At 30.5% G+C, this 24,344-nt stretch overlaps 1 protein-coding gene and 1 long non-coding RNA gene across 2 annotated transcripts; both read left to right on the top strand.

The window, feature by feature from the left end:
• Nucleotides 1–8,075: 8,075 nt before the first annotated feature.
• Nucleotides 8,076–9,833, top strand: LOC146935739 (uncharacterized). Its single transcript, XR_015030346.1, has 3 exons — nt 8,076–8,495; nt 9,001–9,135; nt 9,666–9,833. It is a non-coding gene; the product is annotated as an uncharacterized LOC146935739 (long non-coding RNA).
• A 676-nt stretch (nt 9,834–10,509) lies between these two features.
• LOC146935738 (FBD-associated F-box protein At4g10400-like) lies at nt 10,510–14,642 on the top strand. The gene is made up of 5 exons (XM_085750832.1): nt 10,510–10,994; nt 11,809–11,954; nt 12,144–12,359; nt 12,900–14,109; nt 14,204–14,642. The coding sequence occupies exons 4-5, from the start codon at nt 13,024–13,026 to the stop codon at nt 14,387–14,389; spliced, it is 1,272 nt and encodes a 423-aa protein (XP_085606958.1). The 5' UTR covers nt 10,510–10,994; nt 11,809–11,954; nt 12,144–12,359; nt 12,900–13,023; the 3' UTR covers nt 14,390–14,642.
• The last annotated feature ends 9,702 nt before the right edge of the window (nt 14,643–24,344 follow it).

The following is a 24,344-nucleotide window of genomic DNA, read 5'->3' as shown; positions in this document are numbered from 1 at the left end:
CACTTGATTCGATAGAAATAAAGTTGAGTGAAAACTTGTTTAGCGTATTTACTCCTAAAAAAAGTTTAAATCTTATGAAATTTCATTTTATTAGTGTCAACTTGTCACTTTTTTCATGCATTTTAGTTAAAGAGAGTATAATATCGTTGTATTTTAAATGTTAATTTAATTTGTGACAACTTATCTCATACATTTGAGTTATTTTTAAGATTTTATAAGTGACAACTTGTCTTTTTTATCAAAGATAATTTTATTTATGACAACTTATCCCGTACATTTAAGTTATTTCTAAGATTTTATAAATAACAACTCGTTAAACGTATTTGCTCCTAAAAAAAACACTTATGTCGTGGAAGTTTAACTTTATTAGTGACCACTTAACATTTTTTTTTTCATGCATTTTACTTAAAGAGAGTTTAATATCGTTGTATAATTAAAGTTTACCAGAGTTAATTTTATTTGTGATAACTTATCCCGTACATTTGAGTTATTTCTAAGATTTTATAACTGACAACTTTTCTTTTTATCAGAGTTAATTCCTTTTGTGACAACTAATCCTGTACATTTGAGATATTTCTAAGATTTTATAAGTGACAGCTCGTTTAGCGTGTTTGCTCCTAAAAAAAACTTGTCTGTTGTATGAAATTTAACTTTATTAGTGACAACTTATCACTTTTTTCATGCACTTTAGTTAAAGTGAGCTTAATATCGTTGTATAATAAAAGTTTATCAGAGTTAATTTCATTTGTTAAAAATAATCCCGTACATTTGAGTTATTCCTAAGATTTTATAAGTGACAACTTGTCTTTTTAATCTGAGTTAATTCCATTTGTGACAACTGATCTCGTACATTATAGTTATTTCTAAGATTTTATATGTGACAACTGGTTTAGCATATTAACTCCTAAAAAAACATGTATGTCGTATGAAGTTTAACTTTATTAGTTACAACTTATCACTCCTTTCATGCATTATAGTTAAAGAGAGCTTAATATCGTTGTATAATAAAAGTTTATCAGAGTAAATTTCATTTGTGAAAACGTATCCCGTACATTTGAGTTATTTTAAAGATTTTATAAGTGACAACTTGTCTTTTTATCAAAGTTAATTCCTTTTGTGACAACTGATCCCGTACATTTGAGATATTTCTAAGATTTTATAAGTGACAGCTCGTTTAGCGTGTTTGCTCCTAAAAAAACTTGTCTGCTGTATGAAATTTAACTTTATTAGTGAACACTTATCACTTTTTTATGCATTTTAGTTAAAGAGAGCTTAATATCGTTGTATAATAAAATTTTATCAGAGTTAATTTCATTTGTGAAAACTTATCCCGCACATTTGAGTTATTTCTAAGATTTTATAAGTGACAACTTGTCTTTTTTATCTGAGTTAATTCCATTTGTGACAACTGATCCCGTACATTATAGTTATTTTTAAGATTTTATAAGTGACAACTGGTTTAGCGTATTAACTCCTAAAAAAAATGTGTATGTCGTATGAAGTTTAACTTTATTAACGATAACTTATCATTTTTTTCGTGCATTATAGTTAAAGAGAGCTTAATATCGTTGTATAATAAAAGTTTATCAGAGTTAATTTCATTTGTGAAAACTTATCCCGTACATTTGAGTTATTTTAAAGATTTTATAAGTGACAACTTGTCTTTTTATCAAATTTAATTCCTTTTGTGACAACTGATCCCGTACATTTGAGATATTTCTAAGAATTTATAAATGATAGCTCGTTTAGCGTGTTTGCTCCTAAAAAAACTTGTCTGCTGTATGAAATTTAACTTTATTAGTGACAACTTATCACTTTTTTCATGCATTTTAGTTAAAGAGAGCTTAATATCGTTGTATAATAAAAGTTTATCAGAGTTAACTTCATTTGTGAAAACTTATCCCGTACATTTGAGTTATTTCTATGATTTTATAAGTGACAACTTGTCTTTTTTATCTGAGTTAATTCCATTTGTGACAACTGATCCCGTGCATTATAGTTATTTCGAAGATTTTATAAGTGACAACTGGTTTATCATATTAACTCCTAAAAAAACATGTATGTCGTATGAAGTTTAACATTATTAGTGATAACTTATCACTTCTTTCATGCATTTTAGTTAAAGAGAGCTTAATATCGTTGTATAATAAAAGTTTATCAGAGTTAATTTCATTTGTGAAAACTTATCTCGTACATTTGAGTTATTTCTAAGATTTAATAAGTGACAACTTGTCTTTTTTATCTGAGTTAATTCCATTTGTGACAACTAATCCCGTACATTATAGTTATTTCGAAGATTTTATAAGTAACAACTGGTTTATCATATTAACTCCTAAAAAAAACATGTATGTCGTATGAAGTTTAACTTTATTAGTTACAACTTATCACTTTTTTCATGCATTTTAGATAAAGAGAGCTTAATATCGTTGTATAATAAAAGTTTATCAAAGTTAATTTCAATTGTGAAAACGTATCCCGTACATTTGAGTTATTTTAAAGATTTTATAAGTGACAACTTGTCTTTTTATCAAAGTTAATTCCTTTTGTGACAACTGATCCCGTACATTTGAAATATTTCTAAGATTTTATAAGTGACAGCTCGTTTAGCGTGTTTGCTCCTAAAAAAACTTGTCTGCTGTATGAAATTTAACTTTATTAGTGACAACTTATCACTTTTTTTTGCATTTTAGTTAAAGAGAGCTTAATATCGTTGTATAACAAAAGTTTATCAGAGTTAATTTCATTTGTGAAAACTTATCCCGCACATTTGAGTTATTTCTAAGATTTTATAAGTGACAACTTGTCTTTTTTATCTGAGTTAATTCCATTTGTGACAACTGATCCCGTACATTATAGTTATTTTTAAGATTTTATAAGTGACAACTGGTTTAGCGTATTAACTCCTAAAAAAAATGTGTATGTCGTATGAAGTTTAACTTTATTAACGACAACTTATCATTTTTTTCGTGCATTATAGTTAAAGAGAGCTTAATATCGTTGTATAATAAAAGTTTATCAGAGTTAATTTCATTTGTGAAAACTTATCCCGTACATTTGAGTTATTTTAAAGATTTTAAAAGTGACAACTTGTCTTTTTATCAAATTTAATTCCTTTTGTGACAACTGATCCCGTACATTTGAGATATTTCTAAGAATTTATTAATGACAGCTCGTTTAGCGTGTTTGCTCCTAAAAAAAACTTGTCTGTTGTATGAAATTTAACTTTATTAGTGACAACTTATCACTTTTTTCATGCACTTTAGTTAAAGTGAGCTTAATATCGTTGTATAATTAAAGTTTATCAGAGTTAATTTCATTTGTTAAAAATAATCCCGTATATTTGAGTTATTTCTAAGATTTTATAAGTGACAACTTGTCTTTTTAATCTGAGTTAATTCCATTTGTGACAACTGATCTCGTACATTATAGTTATTTCTAAGATTTTATATGTGACAACTGGTTTAGCATATTAACTCCTAAAAAAACATGTATGTCGTATGAAGTTTAACTTTATTAGTTACAACTTATCACTTCTTTCATGCATTATAGTTAAAGAGAGCTTAATATCGTTGTATAATAAAAGTTTATCAGAGTTAATTTCATTTGTGAAAACGTATCCCGTACATTTGAGTTATTTTAAAGATTTTATAAGTGACAACTTGTCTTTTTATCAAAGTTAATTCCTTTTGTGACAACTGATCCCGTACATTTGAGATATTTCTAAGATTTTATAAGTGACAGCTCGTTTAGCGTGATTGCTCCTAAAAAAACTTGTCTGCTGTATGAAATTTAACTTTATTAGTGACAACTTATCACTTTTTTATGCATTTTAGTTAAAGAGAGCTTAATATCGTTGTATAATAAAAGTTTATCAGAGTTAATTTCATTTGTGAAAACTTATCCCGCACATTTGAGTTATTTCTAAGATTTTATAAGTGACAACTTGTCTTTTTTATCTGAGTTAATTCCATTTGTGACAACTGATCCCGTACATTATAGTTATTTTTAAGATTTTATAAGTGACAACTGGTTTAGCGTATTAACTCCTAAAAAAAATGTGTATGTCGTATGAAGTTTAACTTTATTAACGACAACTTATCATTTTTTTCGTCCATTATAGTTAAAGAGAGCTTAATATCGTTGTATAATAAAAGTTTATCAGAGTTAATTTCATTTGTGAAAACTTATCCCGTACATTTGAGTTATTTTAAAGATTTTAAAAGTGACAACTTGTCTTTTTATCAAATTTAATTCCTTTTGTGACAACTGATCCCGTACATTTGAGTTATTTCTAAGATTTTATATGTGACAACTTGTCTTTTTTATCTGAGTTAATTCCATTTGTGACAACTGATCCCGTACATTATAGTTATTTCGAAGATTTTATAAGTGACAACTGGTTTATCATATTAACTCCTAAAAAAACATGTATGTCGTATGAAGTTTAACTTTATTAGTGATAACTTATCACTTCTTTCATGCATTTTAGTTAAAGAGAGCTTAATATCGTTGTATAATAAAAGTTTATCAGAGTTAATTTCATTTGTGAAAACTAATCCCGTACATTTGAGTTATTTCTAAGATTTAATAACTGACAACTTGTCTTTTTTATCTGAGTTAATTCCATTTGTGACAACTGATCCCGTACATTATAGTTATTTCGAAGATTTTATAAGTGACAACTGGTTTATCATATTAACTCCTAAAAAAAACATGTATGTCGTATGAAGTTTAACTTGATTAGTTACAACTTATCACTTCTTTCATGCATTTTAGATAAAGAGAGCTTAATATCGTTGTATAATAAAAGTTTATCAGAGTTAATTTCATTTGTGAAAACTTATCCCGTAAATTTGAGTTATTTTAAAGATTTTATACGTGACAACTTGTCTTTTTTATCCGAGTTAATTCCATTTGTGACAACTGATCCCGTATATTTGAGTTATTTCTAAGATTTTATACGTGACTTCTCATTTAACGTGTTTGCTCATAAAAAAAAACTTGTCTGCTGTATGAAATTTAACTTTATTAGTGACAACTTATCACTTTTTTCATGCATTTTAGTTAAAGAGAGCTTAATATCGTTGTATAATAAAAGTTTATCAGAGTTAACTTCATTTGTGAAAACTTATCCCGTACATTTGAATTATTTCTAAGATTTTATAAGTGACAACTTGTCTTTTTTATCTGAGTTAATTCCATTTGTGACAACTGATCCCGTACATTATAGTTATTTCGAAGATTTTATAAGTGACAACTGGTTTATCATATTAACTCCTAAAAAAACATGTATGTCGTATGAAGTTTAACTTTATTAGTGATAACTTATCACTTCTTTCGTGCATTTTAGTTAAAGAGAGCTTAATATCGTTGTATAATAAAAGTTTATCAGAGTTAATTTCATTTGTGAAAACTTATCCCGTACATTTGAGTTATTTCTAAGATTTAATAAGTGACAACTTGTCTTTTTTATCTGAGTTAATTCCATTTGTGACAACTGATCCCGTACATTATAGTTATTTCGAAGATTTTATAAGTGACAACTGGTTTATCATATTAACTCCTAAAAAAACATGTATGTCGTATGAAGTTTAACTTGATTAGTTACAACTTATCACTTCTTTCATGCATTTTAGATAAAGGGAGCTTAATATCGTTGTATAATAAAAGTTTATCAGAGTTAATTTCATTTGTGAAAACTTATCCCGTAAATTTGAGTTATTTTAAAGATTTTATACGTGACAACTTGTCTTTTTTATCTGAGTTAATTCCATTTGTGACAATTGATCCCGTATATTTGAGTTATTTCTAAGATTTTATACGTGACTTCTCATTTAGCGTGTTTGCTCATAAAAAAAAACTTGTCTGCTGTATGAAATTTAACTTTATTAGTGACAACTTATCACTTTTTTCATGCATTTTAGTTAAAGAGAGCTTAATATCGTTGTATAATAAAAGTTTATCAGAGTTAACTTCATTTGTGAAAACTTATCCCGTACATTTGAATTATTTCTAAGATTTTATAAGTGACAACTTGTCTTTTTTATCTGAGTTAATTCCATTTGTGACAACTGATCCCGTACATTATAGTTATTTCGAAGATTTTATAAGTGACAACTGGTTTATCATATTAACTCCTAAAAAAACATGTATGTCGTATGAAGTTTAACTTTATTAGTGATAACTTATCACTTCTTTCGTGCATTTTAGTTAAAGAGAGCTTAATATCGTTGTATAATAAAAGTTTATCAGAGTTTATTTCATTTGTGAAAACTTATCCCGTACATTTGAGTTATTTCTAAGATTTAATAAGTGACAACTTGTCTTTTTTATCTGAGTTAATTCCATTTGTGACAACTGATCCCGTACATTATAGTTATTTCGAAGATTTTATAAGTGACAACTGGTTTATCATATTAACTCCTAAAAAAACATGTATGTCGTATGAAGTTTAACTTGATTAGTTACAACTTATCACTTCTTTCATGCATTTTAGATAAAGGGAGCTTAATATCGTTGTATAATAAAAGTTTATCAGAGTTAATTTCATTTGTGAAAACTTATCCCGTAAATTTGAGTTATTTTAAAGATTTTATACGTGACAACTTGTCTTTTTTATCTGAGTTAATTCCATTTGTGACAATTGATCCCGTATATTTGAGTTATTTCTAAGATTTTATACGTGACTTCTCATTTAGCGTGTTTGCTCATAAAAAAAAACTTGTCTGCTGTATGAAATTTAACTTTATTAGTGACAACTTATCACTTTTTTCATGCATTTTAGTTAAAGAGAGCTTAATATCGTTGTATAATAAAAGTTTATCAGAGTTAACTTCATTTGTGAAAACTTATCCCGTACATTTGAATTATTTCTAAGATTTTATAAGTGACAACTTGTCTTTTTTATCTGAGTTAATTCCATTTGTGACAACTGATCCCGTACATTATAGTTATTTCGAAGATTTTATAAGTGACAACTGGTTTATCATATTAACTCCTAAAAAAACATGTATGTCGTATGAAGTTTAACTTTATTAGTGATAACTTATCACTTCTTTCGTGCATTTTAGTTAAAGAGAGCTTAATATCGTTGTATAATAAAAGTTTATCAGAGTTAATTTCATTTGTGAAAACTTATCCCGTACATTTGAGTTATTTCTAAAATTTAATAAGTGACAACTTGTCTTTTTTATCTGAGTTAATTCCATTTGGGACAACTGATCCCGTACATTATAGTTATTTTGAAGATTTTATAAGTGACAACTGGGTTATCATATTAACTCCTAAAAATTTCGAAGATTCTAAAAATTTGATATTTTGAAAATGTTTACCGAGACAAATCTAACGACATCTTATATGATATTATTTATCTTTGTATATTAGTAGAAAAATATGGTCAAAGTAAGTTAAGTCAAAATTACACATTTTCAAATGGGTCATCTACTGCGGGACGGAGGGTATAATTTAATATATCGATGAAAAATATTATTTTATCAATAACCACAAAACAAAAATAATTTTATCAATAACAACTTTTCTCTTTTATCAGATTTAATTTCGCGGGACGGAGGGTATAATTTAATATATCGATGAAAAATATTATTTTATCAATAACCACAAAACAAAAATAATTTTATCAATAACAACTTTTCTCTTTTATCAAATTTAATTTCGTTTGTGATAACTTATCCCGTGGATTTGAGTATACACTACTTCCAAAACAATAACAAATATTTTTTGTATAATTTTTTGTAATTTTATTCATGGGCCGTGTATAAATTTAGCGCCATACAATTTATTAAATTTATTTTCCGTATACAGAACGTCATATACTTCCATTTTATTTGCTCAAAAAAATACTTACCTCTTACTGATAAAAAAAATCATATATTTAGCCCCATGCTTTTAAAACCAAAACAATAGTCATAAAAATTAGCCCATGTATAAATTTACAATTAACTAAATTTAATTCTTTAAAAAACATTAACTAAATTTAATTGTTGTTTGAAGTCCAAACTGATGGCCCACATGCATAGAAAATGAAAAATTAATTTTGAGTTTTCAATAGGTGGGATCGGTAACATTTTAATTTTCCTTTGTTTTTCTCTCTCTCCTATTAGCAACTTTTTCTCCTTTCTCTTCATTGATACCCTAGCCACCACCATCATCCACCATGTCAAAATTGGACGTTCTCCGCCATGTTCTGGCCACCGATGGCTACCCTGACACCACCATCTTCATCATTTCTCCATCCCATATCTATCTATCAAATTTATTTTCATATCTGAGATATTTCTAAGTTTTCAATCACCAACTTCTAACACAGATCTTGAACACCACAAATCTTTTTTCACAAAACTTTCACCATAGAAATACTCTATTATATTTCCTCTACAAAACCCATGAAGAAATTTTTTAAGCAAAGCAAGTACGCCGCAACCACCGTGCCGGAAACCACCATGGCAAAAACCGTCTTCACCGCTCATATGCCCTAGGTCAGCTTTCATATTCATATGCTTAATAAAAACGAAAAAAAGGCTTTGATTTGTATCTGTGTTTCTTTTGATAAAAAAAAATTGGTTATGGCTCAACAAAAAGAAAAAACTTGTTTTGTTGGTAAATAATTTTGTTGTTTTCAACTGTTATATATATATTTTTTGTTTAAATTCAGATCTATGATTAAATCAATAAAAATAAATTATTTTTTTTTGGTAGTGAAAAAAAAAGAAAGAAATAATTTATTTTTGGATTTCATGTTTAAACTATATTTGATATTTTTTCTATCATTTAAATGATTTTATGTGAATGAAAAATCAGATTTTAACTTATTTTTCAAAATACATTGATGAAAAAATAAATAATTCATTTTAAATTATGTTATTTATTATTCTGTTTATATTTTTTTCTCTTGAAATATTATGTCTGACCATATTTCAAGTGGTATTTATTTTGTTGCCTATGAAACATAATAATTTTAAAAAATTGATTTTTATTTTGCAGAACATCGGCTTCTACTGTTGACTGGAGAATGAGCAACTTGTAGATCTCCTGCAACATTAAGTGGAAGAACATAATATGAAGTTTAGGAAAATGTATAAGAGGATAAAGTGAACAAAAGCTCTTAATGAGAGAAGTGTAAGATTTTATTCTTGAAAATATTCTTGAAAATATCATTTTAAATAAAGGGCTAGCCTTAATTATACGAAAAAACAATCACAGATCTGAATATTCCTTCAAAAAAAAAAATCACAGATCTGAGTATTATAATTTTTTTTTATAGATGTGATTATAAATTTTTATGACAATTATCCAATTCAACTCACCTTTTTTTTTTATAGAAAATATTGGTATAGCATAAAATATAATATTTTTTGTACAACATGGAATATAATTTTGATTGAATGTATACTTTTTTCCCTCAAAAGAAAAAAAAATTAATTGTGTTGTTAAACTTTCAGATTACCTCTTTGTATAAAAAAAAACTTCAGAATGAAATAAAAAAAAACTGTGGTTACTTCCCCATGTGAACTCACACACATATGTATATGTTGGCTCTTCCTCTCGGTCTTCTTTTATCTTCAATAATTCATCAATAAAATCACAACATAAATATTGATATTTCTTTTGATCCTTGTATTCATCTTCCCTTTCTCGCTCATTTTCAGGTTTTTACTATTTCATATCGGTATTCATCATCTTCATTTGTTGTTTATTTTTTCTGTCCAACAAAACAAAGGAAAAACTGTGCAAGAAAATAAGTATTTGAAGAAGATTGACTATGGTGTAAAACTTTATTATATATTTGAAGTAATCTATTTATTATAATTTGAATATGAATGTTGTTTGATACTTTGAAGTAGAATTTGTCATGTTATACAGTTGGAAAAAAGTAAACTCAGTTTAATATGATGATACTTTGGACATAAAGAAACGAAGAAGACAATTTTGCAAAGGAAAAAGAGTTCTTATTACCTTACCATTGTTCATCCTGCAACAGTAAAATGAAGACAAAAAAAAAAGAAATAAGTAGTTTAGTGATAATTTTGATAGCTTTGTTAAGAAGAAAATGAATTCGTGTACCTGTCTTGTTCTTCTTTTTAAAATAAACAATATTCCTGCAATTTGAGAAAAGAAAATGGAGTTAAAAGAATGAGGCAAAGACAAAAGAGAAAAAGGAAAATGAGAGAAGAGAGACATTTGAGAGAATGAGAGTATTTTTATTTTTTTGAAAGAGAGAGAATGAGATTAAATTATGAAAGAGTATTGAATAATTAGTATTTGAAATTTGAAATCGTAAATTTGGCTCCATTGTATTTGAAATTTGAAATTGAAACTTTGCCTCCATTGATATTTCAAAACTCTTTATCTCTACCTTTCTTTGCCACGTGTCACATAATGAAGCTACCCACTTGTCAACCAAAGCCGCAGCCAGATGTCGCCTTGTGGTGCAGCGTGCACTCCTTTCTTATATTATAAGAGATATAAGCCAAAGTACATAGTTCCAAAACCAAATCGTCCATCACGAGTAAAAGCAACAAAAACTTCCCTTTTCCATTCTTTCTCCTCCATCGTACAACTCCAAAGCTCAATCGAACTCAATAACTGTGAAATCCAATCGAACTCAATCACTATGAAACCCTTATCGTGAAACCCAATCACTCTGAAACCCAATCGTGAAACCCAAATCACCTGAAACCCTAATTGTTTCAACTAGCTTCTTCACCGTCTCTTTTCAACTAGCTTTCAACAGATCCAAACCGTCCATCACGAGTAGCAACAAGTTTCCTGTTCGTGTTCATCGCAAGAACTCATCCTGTACCAGAAGCGAAGCAAAGCCAGTCCAGATCGAGCGTGAAAGAGAAGAAACGGAACCGCCTTTTCCTTTTTTCGAATCAACAAACGATCCAGTGAAGTAGAAGAAGAATGAAGTGAATAAACAGAGAAGATTGAAGTTTTTCCGTCGCGAGTTTTGCTATCTCCGATTTGTATAAGAGGTAACATTTTCGCACACTTTCCAATATGTTAGTTCCGTCGCGTTCATGATGTTTTGTGAGAGTTTTATTTGTGGAAAAACCGTTTGGGAAGCTTGTAGATCTAGGTTGAATCTTTGATGTTTGTTAGAATTTGTTTGCGGATTCGGATAGAGGAAAGGGAAGCGGTTGTCATGATGTAAAAATTATTCTTCAACTTGCTTCAATCGTGTTCTGAAATTTGATTTTCGTTTTTTTTTTATATTTTCGTTTTTTTGTTCTGAAATTAGATTTTCGTTTTTTTTTTTGTTCTGAAATTCTTTTCAACTAACTTCAATTGTGTTTTCTTTGATCCCACTGTGTGATTTTCGTTTTTCAATTCTGTCTCAGCAGAATTGTGTTTTGCCAAACATAATCTAACAAAACTGACTTGAGACGTGAGGGTTGTCCCTCACTTTATAACCGCTGTTCAGCTATATCCAAATCATTACAAAATTGAAACTATTGTATCATAGACAGTGTAATTTTCTCGGAAAATTGAAATATATGCTGCTCCTAGATCTACATTTTTTATCATACTATGACGAGCTAGGGGAAAATGTACTTTGGAAATTTGTAAGTGAGTAAAACTCGAATGGTTTCATATTTGATAAGAGATAATAAAATGTGATGCATGGTGCTCAAGTATGCTTCGAATTTCATTTTATATCTAATTTCATTTTAGGAAAAAGTGTAATGTGATATCTGTATGATTCTTTGTAAAAAGAGATTACTTATGAGTCTAATGATATTCCATTCATGGAACCATTTTTTCCATTCTAATTCTATGGTTTTACAGGATTTGGGTGTGACACAACTGCTGTGATCAATATTCTTGCTCATAGAGATGCTACACAGCGTGCCTACCTCCAACAAGAATACTAAAACACATATTCTGAGGAGCTTTCGAAACGCTTAGTTTCAGAGCTGAAAGGAAAATTAGAGGTACTAATTTACTTATATAATAGCTTATTGTAGAATGCAAAATCAATCATTCCAACATAACGTTGAATTGAAAGTTCTTACAAAAGTAGATAAAGTTTTCAATAATTTAGAATTGTTTTCTATGAATTTTCTACTTATTGCTTTTTGCGTAATGTTTCATTGTTTATCTTACACTTTTCTATTTATCAGACTGCAGTTCTACTTTGGTTGCCTGACCCTGCAGCACGTGATGCAGAAATCATTAGAAAGTCGCTAGTTGTGGACAGAAACCTTGAAGCGGCCACTGAAGTAATATGTTCGCGTACTCCATCCCAACTACAATATCTAAAACAGTTAAACCATTCAAAGTTTGGCGTTTATCTCGAGCATGAAATCGAATTAAACACTTCCGGGGATCATCAAAAGGTGAGGTTTCTATGTGTAAATGCCGTTTATATTCAGTATGACGTTGAATGAAATCCCGCTAGGTGGGATCATAAAACAATTTTAGCTTCTCTTGTTGTTCTTATGTGTGGATTTTAGGTATGAAAAACATTAGCTATCATATCACAAATTAGTCACATTAAGGGTCCTCCTTTTAGTATTGTTTATGGTTCGTCCCATTCGAGATTGGTATAAAGATTAGGTGCACATGCACTAGTTCTGTGATTCCGAACCATACGAAAACTAAATTTACAAAACATTGAAAACGTAGCTTTTTGAACTGAACTGATTATATGTGAACAAAACTGGACCAAAATGCTATTATTAACTGATAAGTAGGTCTGTTGTAAAAAAAACCAAAAACTGATCCTTAATGTGACTATGGTTTCACTTCCTTTTGCTTATTTTGATGAAGTAGTTGATTGATTGATTATCACTAGTGTTTGTTTCCAGTCATTTGTCTTGTCTTTCATTCTCCAACTATGGATTGGTGATGTCTGTTTTGTTATTTATTACATGCAGGGAGGCAGGTTTCTAAAAATTAATTAATTTTACTCGGCTAAGCTTAATATCATTGGAGTGGGAATACAAGAGTGCAATACAAAATTGATTCATTCAATCAACAAAGAAAGAAACTTAACTATCTATGGCACCAACGACAACAGGAACAGACAGGATCAGCGATCTACCGGATGAAATAATCCGTCATATCCTCTCATTTTTGCCCTCCTCACAAATCGCCCTCACAAGCCTTCTCTCAAAGCGATGGAATCCGTTATGGCTAACAATTCCAAATGCAGACAGAATCAGCGCTTTACCCATCGAACTACTATGTCGTATCCTGTCTCGTTTGCCCACAAAACAAATCTTCGTCACGTCCCTTCTCTCAAGGCGCTGGAGACCACTGCGTAAAAGAATTCTCGATGTCAAGTTGGATGACACAGAAGATGACCATGACCAAGACGCCTATAATCGCTATTTAAGGATGGTGTACTCCTTTATCTTTGAGAGACAGCTTCGTATCAAAACGTTAACTCTTTTGTCTGCGTCTCGCTTCTGCAACACTACCGCGTTACTTCGTTTGCTTTGCCCTGTAAGCTATGGGTTTATTGATCATCTCGATCTCACTTTTTTGCAGCACTCTTCCACTGTCCCCATTTACTTGCCACGTCCCATTCTAACTTATTCACCTCTTGTTGTTTTGAACTTGAATGGGAATGGGGTCTTAACTATACACCATGTTCATAAATATCTTACTCATTTGCCCAAACTCAAAAAACTTCACATGACAAAGGTTCGTTTTCGAAAGCTTAAATATCTTATTAAGATTCTCTCTGTATGTTCAGTTCTCGAGGATTTACTCATAAAAAATGTCAGCACCCATGATGATAATGATACTCTTGATGCTCTTGCTAAACAAACAGACGAATTATTAGAACCCTTCCCCAATTTGCTCAAAGCCCACATTTCTGACTCTTCTTCTATTTCTTCTTTTTTTCCCTTGAAATTGTTTTACAATGTGGAGTTTCTACGCGCACAAGTAGCGGTACGAACACCCTTGAATTTGTTTTACTATGTCTCGCCAGTACAGACAACTCAGTTTTTCAATTTAACTCATGTGGAGCTTAGCTTTGAGAAAGAGGATGAGGAATATTATTATTATTATCGTTGGGATTGGTTGAAGAAGTTCATCCACGCCTGCCCCTCTCTTCAAAGTATTGTAATTCATAAGGTTTGTTAACTTTAGCATGTTAACAGCAACTTTTGTTTTATCTTTGCATCAGTTATTTCTTTATGTAATTTTTTGTTTGGTTTATTGGTGTCAGATCGGAGGAGGAGGAGGAGGAGGAGGAGGAGGAGGAGGTTATGGATTAAGCGTTGATGATCATAATTCATTGCATCCACAATTTGTACCCAACTGCAATGCCTTTGATCACTGCAACAAGTCTTCTTTTTTAGAAATTTTGGAGGCAAGGAAAGTGAGCTTTGCAGAAATAAGCAACTCCAAATGATCAAAGAATTACACTTGTGTCAAAGTGGTTTCTGTTCTAAGCCAACTTCATTTTGAATGATCAAGAACTAGAAATCCGAACAAGAGCTATTTGTTGCACTCAGAGTTTCTGCTGCTTTTATTGGATTTAATTTAGTATGCTACTAGAAAATTACTACACCTTTTTATCTTAATCTTAACTATAGTTATTTTTATCTTATTTTGCCAATATTGCAATTTATTGAAGTTGATAATAACTCTTAACAAAAGCAAAATATGTCTTGTAATCTTTTAAGTTTAATTATACTAGATTATTCCTTCAAATTTTGTCTCAAATAAATCTTTTAAGTCTTACTGGATGACGCCATTATCATTTTTCAAACATTTCGTGACAAAAACATACATGTCTGAGACATGACATGAATGAGATTGGTCACCTATTATATACACGTATTCATTTTTCATCTTCTACATGTAACTCTTGTCTATTTTAACTTAATCTTAACTTTACAAAACTACATTATAGGTAATTTATCTTATTTATTTGTAACACTTTGGTTTTTTATCTTCTTCTTTTTTCATTTAGGACATTTCAGTTTTTGAGTTATTAATTAAAAATATTTTATTTTAGTTTTTATTAAATGATAATGATGTGAATATTAGGTAGAAATGATGTGTGATGTACCCAAAAAGATATCAAGAAGGTTTAAGTTAAAATCAATTTTCAAAAAAGAATTTTGCTCTTTACCCAAATGGTTTCGTTCATTTCCAAAGTAAAAGTCGAAATTGCTCCGGCGTGAGTTAACACAGCAGCGTGAGTTAAGTCACGCTTTTGATACAGCAGCATGTGCTACACGTGAGTTAACTCACACCTTAAGTAATTCAAATGGATTGATAATATGAACTAACTTGCTTCCGATTCACACCAATTGCTTTCTTCCACTTGCCTATGCTACGTTTCCATACGTTTCCACATAAGATTGAGGTTGTTTGTTTTGTGGTGAACAACTGCGTCCCCACTTTCACAAAGTATTGTCAATTTGTGATTCATTATTATTTTTTGAAGAAATTCATTGTTCTTATTATTACGATTACGAACGAACAAAAACAACAGGAAGTCGTTCATATTGTCGTTCTGGGATGAGGGACATCTCTGATTGGGAACTGCAGGAAGGTCGAATTGCAGGAAGGTCGAATTGCAGTTTGACGTTTGAATTTTTCAAAGTTTTTCAACGTGACTTAAGTCACGCTGGGTGTAATACCTGTGTGGGTTAAGTCGAGCAGCGTGAGTTAAGTCACGCAAATTTAACACTAGCGTGATTTAACTCACGCTACTCATGGTGTGTTTTGGTGAACTAGCGTGACTTAAGTTGCGTTTGGTTTGCACTAGCGTAAGTTAAGTCACGCTACTTGCGTTAAGTCACGTACCATTTTGTACTAGCACATGTTAAGTTGCGTATGTGTAAAAAGGTCATTTACTTTGGGAATGAGCAAAACAGTTTGGGTAAAGAGCAGAATTCTTCAAAAAACAACAATATTGGGGCTATCTATTTTGAGGCCCGATCCGGCCCAAAATAATGTCTTGATGGACCGACCCATTTTTTACATCGCTAAGTGTATCATTATTTTGGTATAGTTTTTTAAGTGTATCATTATTTTGGTATAATTTTTTTTAACAAAGTAAAATTGTAATTTCAATTTATAACAAACAGTCGCTTACTCATCCAAACAAAAAATAACATTTCCTCTAAATTTTACAATCCAAATGCGGAAAAAATATTTCTTTATTTGGGTATATTTTTTTCCAATTCAAAATGATAAAATGAAGGGTAAATACTTAGGCACCTTGTAGTTTAGTTGGGTACTGGTACCGCGTAGGTAAAAAAAAAAATAACTTTTGAATTTATTTTAATAAAAATTAATATAAAAATATAATAACTCATGTGTTTTTAATAAAAATCAATATAAAAATATAACTAATCATTGTGGTCATTTGTATGAAGGGTGTAAAATTAATATAAAAATAAAACAACTCATGTATTTTTACAATCTTGGAGTTGGTCTGAAAAGAAGGTGAAAGGTTTCAATTACGAGTTCAATCCCTTGGGATGTTTACTGTTTAGGGTGTTAGTGAGTGTTGCTTGTTTAGTTTTTTTTTTTTTTTTGGAGGGAGTTGCTTGTTTAATTTGACTATGATAAAATTGATTTTGAATAAATTAATTTTGTAAATTGATTTTACTTAAAAGAAAGTTGGATGTTAAGTGATTTGTCTTTGAAGAATATATTTCAATGTAAAAATTCTAACTCTAAGTTTTAATTAATTTAAAATCATGATCACAAATGAAGTTTAGAAAATAAGGGCCGGGGTCATCTTAACTAAGGAGTGAGCCATAACAGATGTAATATTTTTTTTTGTTATCATGAATCAAATATTCTCTGCGTACATTTGTAAGTAATAACTTATTGGGTCGGGTAGAGCCGTAATGGATGGAAAAGTTCTTCCTTAAAAGATTTTAATATTGTTGCATTTCCTATACTTGCACATAAAATATCTATTTAATCAAAAAGGTGTCTCTTACCACTCTTGATCTTGTGTAATGCAAATAGTTTATTCTGTATACTAAATGTGTAATGCAAATAGTTTATTCTGTATACTAAACAAAGTTAAGAAAAAATATTGTCAATTTTGCAGGGACATATATTCAGTTTACACATTTTGAAAAAAGAAAATAAATATTATACATTGATTCATATAACATCTATACATAATTGCAAATATTCTCAAATTAATTCTGAATAAACGTTAATAATTGCAACACATTAAAAAAAAAAACTCTATCTAATCCAAACACCAATGACTAATCTAAAAGGTAATAATTGCATTACTTTTTTTTTTAATCGGTATGTAACCGACTAATCCTAAGAGTAATACTTAGGACACTTTTAAAAACTCAGTGGAGATCTACATCCACATCTCAGCACTATCCTTGCAGGGACTTTCTCCTTGTCTGTGGATCTCCAAACGGAGACGTCTCCACAGGATCGATATGATTCCTTACAAAATACAAATCGTGTAACCACAAGTGGCAAAACTGAACCAAACCCTAATGGTTCTCATGACGAGAACAAAACCCTAAAAAATCGAACGTGTCCCTGAAATAAACTTAAATAAAAAAAGATGCAAGAGAACGAAGCATATCCTTAAATCTTTGCTAAAAGAGAATAGTAATTTCTTGGACTAAATTAATCATTGCTACAAAATACAAAACAAGCACTCAGAAGTGTCAAAAACTTTGACACTTCATGTCCAAACTAAAACCCTAAAATCTCAAATAATGTGAAAAATTGATTAGTACCTACAAGAAACCTATCATTGCTTGTTTCTTGATTCTTGATGATGATGATGGGGTTAGAGAGCACGAGCTATGTCATCAGCCACCCAAAAACAAAGAGCAGCCCATTCCGCTAATATTATCCAGCATTTGTATGCAACTCGAAAAGGCATCATTGATATCATATTCAATTTTGGTTTTGAAACCAAAAGAACAGAAAAATTATTCTACAAATTAGCAATTGAAGGAGCTTAATAAAATTACTTGGGGTTTTTTGTGTATTGTTTTACATATATAAATAGTGTAGTAAATATAGTGAGTCAGCACCGTAATCTTTGATTAATGGTGCTTATCTTGATTACCAAAATTATATTTTTTTTTATAAAGAAAGTTTTATCCCAAACAAATTAAAAAGGAAGATTAAAATATTTTTAGTCCGTTTAATATTTTAAAATTAAAAGCACATTAAATATCCATAATTATAGAAAGAGTAAATTATAATTACACTCCCCCCCTCTTATGTTAAAATATACACTTCCCTCCCTTGAAAAGTAAAATATACACACCCTTCTCCTATAAGATGCTTGAATTACAACCATCTACCTTAATAAATAAATATTTTCATGATATATAATTTTGAATAACCATTTAAGAAAAATAAATTTATTTCTTTATAATTTAAATGTCAATGATAATTAAATTTAAATATTTTGCTATTAAGTTTATAATTTATACTATAAAATTAACTTTTAAATAACCATACTTTATTGTCTTTAGTAATTTTTCACATACTTTAATTTTATTTTTGGTTGTTTCGTATTTCATAATAGGGTTTAAAACTATATGTTAATGAAATTGTGAATAAAAAAAAGCGAAAAATATGTATTCAAATTTTGATTATATTAAAATAGACTCGCAGTACTATTTTTTCCGAAGTGTGTTAGATTATTATTTTTTTGTTAGATTATTAGAAATAAAAAAAAAATATTGAGAGAGTAAAGTGTAGATTTTAACATAAGAGGAGAGGAATATAATTCAAGCTTCTCTTAGGGGAGGAGAGTGAAATGTTTTCTAACATGTTTTGAATAAGAGGGGAGGGGAGTGTATATTTTAACATAAGAGAGAAAGAAATTGTAATTCAAGTATCTTTGAGAGGAGGGGAGGGGAGTGTAATTTACTCTTATAGAAACAATATAAAAAACACTACCAAAAATAAAGAAACAATATAAAAAGATTAGAATTGATTTGATCCAAATATTTCGTTGACTCTTTCTCTCTTTTTTTGGCAAGGAATTATTTCTCTTATTACACGAGATAAATGTTTAGAAAAATAAAATTAGAACCAACAATGAAATTGGTTCAGGTGCCAAGGGATTTTGATGAATTTGTATATGATTTTTTGCGTATGAAAAAGTTCACCTGTGTTTTTAGATGCTTTTGGACGAAGGATATTTGATTAAGGTGGAAACTTTGTACGTATTATATGGTAATCAGAAAGAAAAAAAATAGCTACCTCGTAGCATATTGCTTTTAGTTTTTTCTATGGTTCGTCAGCAGGGACTTGCAAGGAGCAGAGGCATGATATCAAAATTATTGTAAAGACCGATTTCCCCATCAAGAAGATCACTCAAAAGCCCGAATCGTCAGGGCAGATGGTTACATGGTCCACAGAACTCAGAATTTTAAATTGATTTCCAACCTCGGAAAGAAGTCAAATCGCAAGTACTCGCTGACTTTGTGTTTGAGCTAACAAATCTTCTAATTCGAATGGGAATGGAGCAAGAATCATTTTGGAAGGGCCAAACAGACTCAACATACATCAGGCCCTAAGGTTCACTTCAAAAGCAATAATAATCAAACAATTATCTCTAAGAAGCCTTACAGAAGAGGCTTCTCTCAGCCCCTATTACAATTCCTAAAAGAACATGAAAGCAGAGTATGTCATGAAAGAAATTCATGAAGAAATTTATGGGAGCCATTGCGGAGCGCAGATGTTAGTAGCTAAGGTCCTTATATATGGGTTTGTTGACCTACCATATGTGAAGATTGCAAGGATGTTATCTAGAAGTGTGACAAATGACAACAATTTGTAAACCAGACACATCGTTGATTCGAATCTCTCCATCAAATTGTCCAAACATGGCCCTCCACACTTGGGGGTTAGACTTCCTTGGACCCTTTCCTCATGCCAGCTAAAGAAGTTCATTGTCGTTGCTATCGACTACTTCTCAAAGTAGATCGAAGCAGAATCTTTGTCAACTATCAGGTCAAAAAGAATGTTCAAGTTCGTATGGATGAACATCATCTGTCGTCACAGACTACGTCACATTATCATAACATACAATGAGACCCAATATTCCAGTCAAATATTCTCAGAATTCTCTAATAAACTCATAATCGAATTACGGCTTGCATCAGTTACGACTACTTCTCTTTTTTGATTTATATTAATTTTTATCTGCTTCTGAATCCCACTTGGTGTTAGAGCCTGATGGAGAAGTTGGAATGTGTTATTAAGCTTAATGTTGATGATTTTTTTTTTTTTTTTTTTTGAGAGGAGCTTAATGTTGATGATAAATGTGTTATATTGCTACCTTTAAATTAAGAGTATTATTTTATACACACATCTTTTTACCTTCTTAAATAAAATCAAAATTTAAGTAAAATCAATATGTATTTTCCGTAGTGTTTTTTAAAAGGGTTAAATATAATTTTAGTCTTTATAAATATTTTAAATTTTTTGTTGTAGTCATCAGCGTTAGTTGGCAGACAAGGTAAAACAGCTCTCTTTTCAGTGGTTAAAGGCTTGTCTGTCAACCTGTTCTTTCAGCTATCATGATTGGTGGAGACATCCTCTTCTTTGCATGGGAGTTGTACCGTAATTTTGCTGTTTTTTCTTCCTGTTATTATTTTGTCTAGTGTTTTGACTTTGAGACTCTAGTGTTTTGACTTTGTACAAACGTTGAGTGGTTCTCTTTTGCACCCCTTGTGCGAGATGAACCACTCATTTTGATATATTAATTACATTTTGGCTTGTTCAAAAAAAAAATTTGTTGTAGTCCCCTTAAAACAATTCTTCGACTTTTAGTTCATAATAAAATTGCCATCTTCTGGACAATCCTTTGATATTTGTAGTAGCAGCTTCGACGGCCAAAATGCCTCAGTAGGCCATATATCTCATTGGGAAACTTTCATTCACCTCTTCTTCAGCCTCGGATACAAGGAACTCAAAATCGAGAGAGAGTACAAGGTTAAAGTGTTCAACGGGCTTATTAATGCATGAAATGATTATTGATATAAACATTATGATTATGTAGATATGTAGAAATGATTAAAGTAAAATAATTTTTTTGGTTTTTTGTATTACCATTTTTTCCAGAAAAAAAAAAAACACAAAATAAAAACAAGGTCGGGATCAAGACGACATTTCATTAATGATGAAAATACATAAAGCAAAAAGCCCTAAACAAGTTCACTTCCGTTTCGGGTGGGACGGAAGGATTTTTTTTTTTGAAAAAACATAAAGCAACAAACAAACATATTAATTGAACAAATGAGTAATAGAAATAAACATCAGCAACGATCCAATTGCAGCTAAAACATCTCATCTGTCAACCTTAGATACCAAGATCCGATTGCGGATTAACTTGCACATTCAAATTCAAACTCTTTGAAAGGTATGAGGTTTTTTCGGATTAGCTTCTGAACTATATCTTCTGCAATGCAAAACAATGCTCAATATCATGACCTGGTGCCCCCTGATGGAAAGTACAAAAGAGGTCGGGCCTGTACCGGGATGTCAATTTTGCTGGCACTGGAAGAGGTGTCTTAGTGTAGACCAAATTCCTTTAGAGTAACTTTGGAAACAAAACTGCATACTTCATGGGAATAGGATCAATCTGTTTCCTTGAAGTCTGTTGTTGAGGCTGTTGTTGACATTACTGAAACTGGGGTTGATAACCCGAACTATGAACATCATTTATGATAGGCATAACAGCGGCAACAGGGTGATAAGCCAGATACTGTTGTTCGTTGACAGAACTCTCAGAATTTTAAATTGATTTCCAACCTCGGAAAGAAGTCAAATCGCAAGTACTCGCTGACTTTGTGTTTGAGCTAACAAATCTTCTAATTCAAATGGGAATGGAGCAAGAATCATTTTGGAAGGGTCAAACAGTCTCAACATACATCAGGCCCTAAGGTTCAACTTCAAAAGCAATAATAATCAAGCAGAGTACAAAGCGTTGATCATTGGCCTTCAACTCACATCAGATGTAAGAGTTTCTCGTTTACATATCAACAACCCATAATCCTGGTTAATCATATCACTAAATGCCATGCAATGGAATAAGAACTAACCCGATATCCGGAAAAGGTAAAGTCGTATATGATCAAGTTCATTGAAGTATACATTAAGCACATTCATCGAGGTGAAAACATTGAAGCATACAAACTATCTTAGTTAGCAAGCCTGGAATCTACTGAACAACACAAGTTAGTTGTTTATTCAAAACCTTGAAGTTCTGTCCATATATGAGATAGATGTTAATCTTTTAAATCAAACGATTATGGAATAGGATGAGCAAGCAAGAAAGATCAAACAAGTTGCACTTGCACCATATCATACAATTATCACTAAGAAGCCTTACAGAAGAGGCTTCTCTCAGCCCCTATTACAATTCCTAAAAGAACATGAAAGCAGAGTATGTCATGAAAGAAATTCATGAAGAAATTTATGGGAGCCATTGCGGAGCGCAGATGTTAGTAGCTAAGGTCCTTATATATGGGTTTGTTGACCTACCATATGTGAAGATTGCAAGGATGTTATCTAGAAGTGTGACAAATGACAACAATTTGTAAACCAGACACATCGTTGATTCGAATCTCTCCATCAAATTGTCCAAACATGGCCCTCCACACTTGGGGGTTAGACTTCCTTGGACCCTTTCCTCATGCCAGCTAAAGTTCATTGTCGTTGCTATCGACTACTTCTCAAAGTAGATTGAAGCGGAATCTTTGTCAACCATCACGTCAAAAAGAAAGTTCAAGTTTGTATGGATGAACATCATCTGTCGTCACAGACTACGTCACATTATCATAACATACAATGAGACTCAATATTCCAGTCAAATATTCCCAGAATTCTCTAATAAACTCATAATCGAATTACGGCTTGCATCAGTTACGACTACTTCTCTTTTTTGATTTATATTAATTTTTATCTGCTTCTGAATCCCACTTGGTGTTAGAGCCTGATGGAGAAGTTGGAATGTGTTATTAAGCTTAATGTTGATGATAAATGTGTTATATTGCTACCTTTAAATTAAGAGTATTATTTTATACACACATCTTTTTACCTTCTTAAATAAAATCAAAATTTAAGTAAAATCAATATGTATTTTCCGTAGTGTTTTTTAAAAGGGTTAAATATAATTTTAGTCTTTATAAATATTTTAAATTTTTTGTTGTAATCATCGGCGTTACACCAGTTGATAGACAAGGTAAAGCAGCTCTCTTTTTAGTGGTTAAAGGCTTGTCTGTCAACCTGTTCTTTCAGCTATCATGATTGGTGGAGACATCCTCTTCTTTGCATGGGAGTTGTACTGTAATTTTGCTGTTTTTTCTTGTTATTATTTTGTCTATTTTTGAGACTAGTGTTTTGACTTTGAGACTTTAGTGTTTTGACTTTGTACAAATGTTGAGTGGTTCTTATTATTTTGTCTGTTTTTGAGACTCTAGTGTTTTGACTTTGAGACTCTAGTGTTTTGACTTTGTACAAACGTTGAGTGGTTCTCTTTTGCACGCCTTGTGCGAGATGAACCACTCCTTTTGATATATTAATTCCATTTTGGCTTGTTAAAAAAAAATTATTGTAGTCCTCTTAAAACAATTCTTCGACTTTTAGTTCATAAAAAATGTCATCCACTTTGATCTCTGCTTTGAAGTCAGGTCATATGTATCTAAATTTTTGAATGATTATTAGCATGAATGTTTAAATTATTATAAGAATCTCTTAAAAAAATAGAATTTGTTAACAAAATATTAATTAAATATGAATTTTTAGGTGCCGGAAAAAAAAGCATATTTAATCCATGTTTTGAAAAAAAATTCTAATTTTTTTTTTTGCAAAAGTTTCTTATAATATTATAAACATCATTCCAAAAAATATTTTAAAATGTGAATGATAGACATGAATTGATTTAAAAGCACGGAGTAAAAGTTGTGTTAGAAAACTTTTGGAAGACTAAAAGTCAAAAAAAATTAAGGGGACTAAAACGATAAGTTGAAATATTTATAGAAATCAAAAATATATTTAACCCTTTTTAAAATCATTTTAAATGGTTTGTAATTAGTTTATAATTTATAATATTAATTGAAGAAATTGAAGTATTAGTCTAATTTAACGCACCATCAATCAATCACAAACAATCATTTTTTTTTTTTTTTTTTTTGTGGTGGCCGGGGTTTGAACCCCATACCTTGCATATATTATGCATTGTCCATACCAACTGAGCTAAGCTCACAAGGATACAAACAATCATATTTATATGACTTTTAAAGGTACCTATGATTTTGGTCAAATATTTTTAACAATTCAACTGCTATGATTTCTTTAAAAATGGGCAGAATCTGTAGAGAAACCTC

Source organism: Medicago sativa, chromosome 3, assembly GCF_051527215.1.
Source record: "Medicago sativa cultivar Bolivia chromosome 3, Bolivia_mono, whole genome shotgun sequence".
NCBI classification, from domain to species: Eukaryota; Viridiplantae; Streptophyta; class Magnoliopsida; order Fabales; family Fabaceae; genus Medicago; species Medicago sativa.
Note: the sequence above shows the minus strand (reverse complement) of the source record. Positions and strands in the feature narration are given on the sequence as shown.